We start from the raw sequence: 7,739 nt of genomic DNA, 5'->3' as shown, positions 1-7,739 counted from the left end.
TAAGAAGTCCACGGTCACTGGGTACCAGTGGCTCAGGCCTGTAATCCTAGCTACTCAGAAGGCTGAGATCTGAGGATCGCAGTTCAAAGCCAGCCTGGGAAGGAAAGTCCATGAGATGTTTATCTCCAGAAAACCAGAAGTGACGCTGTGGCTCAAAGTGGTAGAGTGCTTGCCATGTGCAAAAAAGCTCAGACACAGTGTCCAGGCCTCAAGTTCAAGCCCCGTGACCAGCACACACACACTAAAGAAGGTCATGCTCTCCTCTCATCCAACTGCTCTCCTGGACCACTTGGATACAGCATGATGCCCCTTCTCCTCCATGAATCCGCTGGGCCTTGTAGGCTCCTCATGGCACTCCCTGTCTCTGGCCTGTAGTAAGTGATCGTGTCCATCAACACTCAATCCCTGTCCTTCACTCTCTAGCACCCTCTCCCTCATCCCTTCAGATGCCCCAGACCCGCTCTCTTCCCCCCAACACATACATACAACTGGGCCAACAGCCAGGTGTGAACGAAGTCCCCACTCACCCTTCTTCTTGGTTTGGCACTTGACATCTGGATGATCAATGACCTCACACACAGCCACACAGCTAAGGATGGGGCCCAGGAGACTGCGCTGCCACCCGTGGCCGTGAGGACTATAAATGAGGGCCAGGCTCAAGTCACTCGTGAGGTAGGTCCCCTCTCCAAACAAGGACGTCTGTGAGGCAGAGGCCCAAAGGGAAGAAACACAAGGGTGAGCAATGATTTGACACCATAGGAATACAAACACTGGTGAGGTACCTGTGACCCATGCCTGTAATCCTATCTCCTCAAGATACTGAGCTCCAAGGATCAAGGTTCAAAGTCAAGCCTTGGCAGACAAATCCATGAGACTCTTATCTCCAATTAACCAGCAAAAAAGCCAGAAGTGGCACTATAGTGGTAGGGTACTAGCCCTGAGCAAAACAATGTCAGGGACAGTGCCCAGGCCCTGAGTTCAAGCCCCAGGACTGAAACAAACAAACAAACAAAAACAGCACCAATAAAAAAACCATAAACATTTTGAAGCCCCACCCATATTATACAATAAGACTGAAACACGTATGACCTCATGGTAGAGTTTTCTACTAAATACATTCCCATCTGACAATGGTTTAGCTGACTGCAGATTTGGCCACTGGGCCTGGCAAAACAGCACTACCTTGTGGTCAAGGGTGAGTGAAAAAGCCTGGAGCTCTGAGTCCAAACAGATCTCAGTTTGAATGTTCCAACAAGTAGGCAAGTTGTAGAAACTTTCTCTGAAGCCAGGCCCCAGTGGCTCACGCCTGTAATCCTGGCTACTCAGAAAGCCGAGATCTGAGGATCTCTATTCAAAGCCGGCTCAGGGAGCAAAGTCCGTAAGACTCCTATCTCCAAGTAACCACCAAAAAGGCAGAAGTGGAGCTGTGGCTCTAGTGGTAAAGCGTTAGCCTTGAGCAAAAAAGCTCAGAGCCAGAGCCCAGATCCTGAGTTCAAGCCCCAGGAGCAGCAACAATAACAATAATAATCTTAAGGAAGAGAGGGAGGAAGGAAGAAGCAGCATTGTTATGCCAATGTGTTTGCAAAGTCCCACCCGGATGCACCACCTGCAAGAGAGGATGATCTGAGTCATGACTTGGAAAAGAAAGGGATCTCTGAGACCAGATGAGAAGCAGACATGAAGTGCAGGGTACGTTTTATGCTTTGTGTTGGTGGTAACAGCTAAGATATTTCCAGAAACGTCAATGGGCCCGGGAGCTCAGTGGTAGAGGGTTGGCTTGCCTGCCATGTGGAAGGTCCTCAGGACCACCTTCAGCATCACAAGAAAACAGGTGTCCAAAACAGATCCAGGATGCAGCTCCCTGGTGATGAGTGCTAAGTCAGTACCCTCCATAGCAAAGGCTGGTTGGTGGTAAAGGATGTGAGCCACCAGCACCCAGAATTAGATTTGATTCACTAGAGAATTCTTAGAGGGCTGCTAGACAGCTAACTCCTAGGAAGTTAAATGAAGATCTGGTAAGCAGGCATTGGTGGCTCATGCCTATAATCCTAGCTATTCAGGAGGCTGTGATCTGAGGATCATGGTTCAAAGTCAGCCTGGGCAGGAAAGCCTGTGAGACTCTGATTTCCAATGAAGCCTCCAAAAATTTACAAGCTGGAAGTAGAGCTGTGGCTCAAGTGGTAGAGTACAATAACCCTTTAGCTGAAAAGCTAAGGGATAGTGCCCAGGCCCTGAGTTCAAGCCCCAAGATCAGCACCAAAAAGTAGAAAGAAGAAGGAAGGAGGAAGAAGAAAGAGGAGGAAGAAGAGGAAGAAGAAAGAGGAGGAAGAAGAGGAAGAAGAAAAGGAAGAGGAGGAGGAGGAAGTAGAGGAGGGGGAGGAAGAAGAGGAGGAGGGAAGGAAGGAAGGAAAAGGAAGAAATAAGAAGAGTGTATGAGTTCATTAACCTGAAGACAACGTCTCCTGGGGTTCCAGTAGCCTGGCCAGATTAATAAACTGAGAGCCAGCATAAACAAGACCTCGTCCTCAGCAAAACCCACCAGCACTAATCAGACGCAGCAGGCCTGAAAATGGCTCAACTAGCCTCAGGGCTGAATCAGCCCCAACTAAGCCCATGCTCCTGGAGCCAGCCCCTCACAGACAAGGCAGATGCTGCCACAGCTGGAAGAGCAGCCCATAGCCTTCCCACTACCTGAGATGCCCTTTCCTTCAGCTGAGAAGAGCTACTACAGCTTCCTTAGCGCTTCAGTCACAAAACCTTTATACTCATAAAAACTTCTTCAGGAGCTGGAAACGTGGTTTAGTGATAGAGCGCTTGCTAGCATGCATGAAACCCTAGGTTCCATTTCTCAGTACCACATAAATAGAAAAAGCCGAAAGAGGCTCTGTGGTTCAAGTGGTAGAGTGCTAGCCTTGAGCAAAAGAAGCTCAAGGACAGCGCCCAGGCCCTGAGTTCAAGCCTCAGGACTGTCATAACAAAACAACAACAAAAACAACTCTTCAATCCACTTATATGCTAGAAAAAAGAGCAATGGAGACCTGGGTGCTGGTGGCTCACGCCTGTCATCCTAGCTATTCAGAAGGCTGACATCTGAGGATCACAGTTCAAAGCCAACCTGGAAAGGAAAGTCCATGAGACTCATATCTAATTAAGCATCAAAAAAAAAAAAGAAAGAAAAAGCTGGAAGCAGATCTGTGGCTCAAGTAGTAAAGTGCTAGCCTTCAGCTAAAAAGCTAAGGACAGTGCCCAGGCCCTGAGTTCAAGCCCCAGGACTGGCAAAAAAAAAAAAAAAGAAAGGGCTGGGAATGTGGCTTAGTGGTAGAGTGCTTGCCTAGCATGCATAAAGCCCTAGGTTTGATTCCCCAGTACCACATACACAGAAAAAGCTGGAAGTGGTGCAGTGGCTCAAATGGTAGAGTGCTAGCCTTGAGCAGAAGAGCTCAGGGACAGTGCCCTGAGTTCAAGCCCCAGGTCTAGCAAAAATAAAGAAAGAAAGAAAGAAAGATGAAAGAGGGCAATAGAGTCCTGTGCTATAGATAAGGAAACTGAGCCTCAAAGGGTTTGAAGTCAGTGTTCGTAGAGCAAATCTATTTTCAGGTCCTGGCTAAAATCTTTATCCTACAGCTTCCTGAGAAATAAAGAGAAGGAATAGCAGAGAAGCTGCTTAAATTCCTCAAAATGAAAAGAAAGTTATGAGGGAGGGAGGACAAGGACTTCTGGCATGTAGGAACACCGGCACATTCCTTGGTTTATCCCAAAGTTGTCACTAGTGGTTTGTTCCCAGAGGGGAGGGGGAGGGTGCTTCTCAAACATCAACCTGCTGATTGGTCCCTTGGGGATCAATAATAACCTGTGGGTTTTGAGCAGGTGGTTGGGGGCGGGCCTTTCTATTAAGCTCCTAGATGATACAGATGTCACTGGCCCAGGGAACCATACACTACAATCACTGGAGAGCAGTTAAAGCATGCTGCTGATGCTAGGCAGGGCTGGGAAGGTGGCTCAGTGGTAGAGCGCTTGCCTTGCATGCCTGAGGCCCTGGGTTTGATTCCTCAGCACCACATAAGCAAAAAGAAAAAAAGCCGGAAGTGGCGCTGTGGCTCAAGTGGTAGAGTGCTAGCCTTGAGCTGAAGAGCTGAGGGACAGTGCCCAGGCCCAGAGTTCAGGCCCCATGACCCGACCCCCCAAAAAAAAGGATACAGCTAGGCACTGGGAAATTGTGTGTGTCTGTGTCTGTGTGTGCGTGCATGCATGCACACTCATTGATCCTAGGCCTTGAACTCAGCTCCTGGGCGCTATCTCTAAACTTTTAGTTCAAGGCTAGCATTCCACCATCTGAGCCACAGCCCCATTTCTGGCTTTTTGGGGTGGTTAGAGATGAGTCTCAGGGATTTGTCTGCCAGGCTGACTTCGAACCATAATCCTCAGATCTTAGCCTCATGAGTAGCTAGGATTACAGGTAGGAGCCAATGGCACTTGAGTGCATTTTGTTTTTTGTTTTGTTTGGGTCCGGTTGTGGGGCCTGAACTCTGGGCCTGAGCACTGTCCCTCAGCTCTTCAGCTCAAGGCTAGCGCTCTACCATTTGAGCCACAGCGCCACTTTCGGCTTTTTTTTTTCTTTTTGCTTATGTGGTGCTGAGGAATCAAACCCAGGGCCTCAGGCATGCAAGACAAGCGCTCTACCACTGAGCCACCTTCCCAGGCCTGCATTTTGTTTTTTAAAGCCTTCCACGTGATCCAAATATAAAGCCAAGGCTAGGAACCATTGATGCTTCTCAGTCTATAATCACCATAGGAAGCTACTGGAGATCTTGTTGGTTTCAGATTTAGAAGGTCAAAAGTGAGCCTAAACTTCTGCATTTTTTTTACCACCTTTCAAGAGACACTGTTAGCGCTGTGAGACATTTATTCCAATTAGGCATCCAAAAAAAAAAAAAAAAGCTGGTCTGAGACCACACCCTGAGTGCCCAGGCGTCCATAAACACACTCACCCACACTCTGTTCTCTACCAAAACCCGACCCCTGTGCCCCCCCCCATGTGAGCAGGGTACCCTGGGCCTGGTACTACCCCTGTGCTCTCCCCACCCATGTGAGCAAGGTGACCCCTGAGCCCACCTTATTCAGGTGGCAGTGAAGGCCATTGTGGATGATAGAATGGAAGTTTTCTAGGCGGCTACCATGGAAGGCGTAGATGAGGTCTCGTTCTCCTTTGGTCTCATAAAATTTAGCGTTGGCTGAGTCGAAGTATTCAATCTCAAAAAGGAAGTCTGGGGCAGGGACAGGCGTGTGAGGGGCACCCGTCAGTTGCTGGATCTTTTCAAACTTGAAAACATAAAGGGAGTTACAATTGGAGTAGAGAAAGAAAATACACTGTAAAAAAGAAATGGCTTCCTAAAGCCTTGAACTTGACAGCCATGGGTTCTGTTCATCAGAACAACAGTTTCACAAGACATGAATTTATGAACAAGCTTGGAGAACATAAATCAAGCGTTCTTCTAGTAAAATTTTTCCTTCAACTGGGTACCGATGGCACATGCCTAGTTAGTCAGGAGGCTGAAATCTCACTGAGGATCCCAGTTTGAGGCTAGCCCAGGCAGGAAAATCCATGAGACTCATCTCCAATTAGCCACCAGAAAAGCAGAAGTAGTAGAGCACTAGCTTTAAGGGAAAAAGTTCAGGGACAATGCCCAGGCTCAAAACTGAAGCCCCAGGACTGGCATGCATGCATGCACACACACAGGCATGCGCACCCCCGGGCAGCTCATACTTGTAATCCTGTCTACTCAGGAGGCTGAGATCCAAAGATCAGTTTTTAGCCAGCCTAAGCAGAAAAGTCCCTGAAACTTCTATCTTCATTAACCAGCAAAAAAAAAAAAAAAAAAGCTGGAAGTGAAGCTAGACACCAGTGGCTCATGCCTATAAGCCTAGCTATTCAGGAGGCTGAGATCTGAGGATCACAGTTCAAGGCCATCCAGGGCAAGAAAGTCCATGAAACTGTTATCTCCAATTAACCACCCGAATAACAGAAGTGGTGCTGTTGCTCAAAGTGGTAGAGTGCTAGCCTTGAGCAAAAGAGCTCAGGGACAGATTCTGGACCTTGAGTTCAAGCTCCATGACTGACAAAAAAAAAAAAGAAAAAAAAAGCTGGAAGTGGAAATGTGGCTAAAGTGGTAGTGGGCCAGCTTTTTATGAAAAAGGACAGTACCCAGGCACTGAGTTCAAGCTCCACTATCGGTATTTAAAAAAAATTTTTTTTTTTAAGTAGTCAGGGTCTTCCTTTATCAGAGTCACCTGCATTGCTACTTGGATAAAGGGGTACCAACATTTTCAGAAGCTTAGGACAGGCCCTTAGGCACTACTCAGAGTGTGAATTCATTCCCACAGCCAGTTCCAGAGAAGTATACTATTCTAATCTCCACATTACAGATGAAGAAACAGATGCTGAAATGCACCTGGTAACCTGCTCAAGGTCACACAAGTAGGCAGAACATAGCTTTGCCCTGCCCTGCCAGCTCCGGGCCCATGAATTAGCATTTTCTTCAAGCTATCAGGTCATTCTGGCTCATAAGGAAGATTCACAGTTACTGGATTTGTTGCTGTCCCAGAGCCCTGAACCCTGGGAAGCTGTGATCCCAACAGATCCAAGTCTCACCTCGGCTTTCCCTGCACTGTGGATTGTCAGGACCTTGGAAGATAAGATCCAGCTCACCAGGTCCCAGGCCCACTGGTCTTTGTCTCCAGAGGACTGCAGAAGTTCTTTCAGGTTAGGTAACCTGTGGGTATCTGCAAGCTGAAGTTAAGTGAAAATGTCCATTAGCAAGGATCCCTGCTAGAGTAGTAACCAAGCGCCCTCTAGTGGTCAAACAGAAATATTTTATTCCTTCCATATCATTTCTCCTTCCCAATCTTTTCCTCAACTGATGAAATGCACATGCTTTCAATCCTTTTCCAGAGCATTTCAAACTCTGAAAGCTCTAAACTCAAAAAGGGTTGTTTGTTTCTTTGGCATCTGTGTGCCATACTTGAGCTTGAACTCAGGGGGGGGCCCTATCTCTAATGAATTTTCTGTTCAAGGCTGGTGCCCTACTACTTGAGCCACTTCCAGCCTTTTTTTGGGGGGGGGATAATGATCAATTGCAGATAAAGAGTCTTACAGACTTTCTTGCCCGAGCTAGCTTCGAACTGCAATCCTCAGATCACAGTCTCCTAAATAGCTTTATAGGCATGAGCCACTGGTTCCCAACTTGTTTAATATGACTTAAGCCGATGTGAACTTTGTGTAGTCTTTCAAGCCTTTCAAGCCAAGAATGTTAATGTGCTCAAGTACAGGATGGCAGTAGTAGCACATGTTACTGTAAGTGGTATCACATGTGAATGCCAGTAAAGGGTTAGCAGTATAACAACCAGTTAGTGCTATTTCTGTACCTTGTCTACCACAATTCTGCCTCCTTCACCCCCATGTGGCAGGCTCCCATCCTGCAGTCCAAGTGATTACAGATCACTAAGTACCTTCTCTATCCTGGGCTCATTGTTGGGGATGGGTAGAAAGCATTAGATATAAAAAAGCAGATGCCAGGGCTGGGAAGGTGGCTCAGTGGTAGAGCGCTTGCCTTGCATGCCTGAGGCCCTGGGTTCGATTCCTCAGCGCCACATAAGCAAAAAGAAAAAAGCCGGAAGTGGCGCTGTGGCTCAAGTGGTAGAGCGCTAGCCTTGAGCTGAAGAGCTGAGGGACAGTGCCCAGG

At 47.6% G+C, this 7,739-nt stretch overlaps 1 protein-coding gene across 2 annotated transcripts in view; it reads right to left on the bottom strand.

The window, feature by feature from the left end:
- Positions 1 to 7,739, bottom strand: part of Parp16 (poly (ADP-ribose) polymerase family, member 16) — a 20,143-nt gene that overhangs the window by 6,259 nt on the left and 6,145 nt on the right. For both annotated transcript variants that reach the window (XM_013010051.1, XM_013010052.1), the window contains exons 2-4: positions 6,650 to 6,787; positions 5,113 to 5,319; positions 528 to 699 (exon numbers count right to left, since the gene is read on the bottom strand). In XM_013010051.1, the coding sequence (XP_012865505.1) occupies positions 528 to 699; positions 5,113 to 5,319; positions 6,650 to 6,787 (517 nt within the window). The remainder of the gene's footprint in view (positions 1 to 527; positions 700 to 5,112; positions 5,320 to 6,649; positions 6,788 to 7,739) is intronic.

Source organism: Dipodomys ordii, unplaced genomic scaffold (assembly GCF_000151885.1).
Source record: "Dipodomys ordii isolate 6190 unplaced genomic scaffold, Dord_2.0 Scaffold11, whole genome shotgun sequence".
NCBI classification, from domain to species: Eukaryota; Metazoa; Chordata; class Mammalia; order Rodentia; family Heteromyidae; genus Dipodomys; species Dipodomys ordii.
Note: the sequence above shows the minus strand (reverse complement) of the source record. Positions and strands in the feature narration are given on the sequence as shown.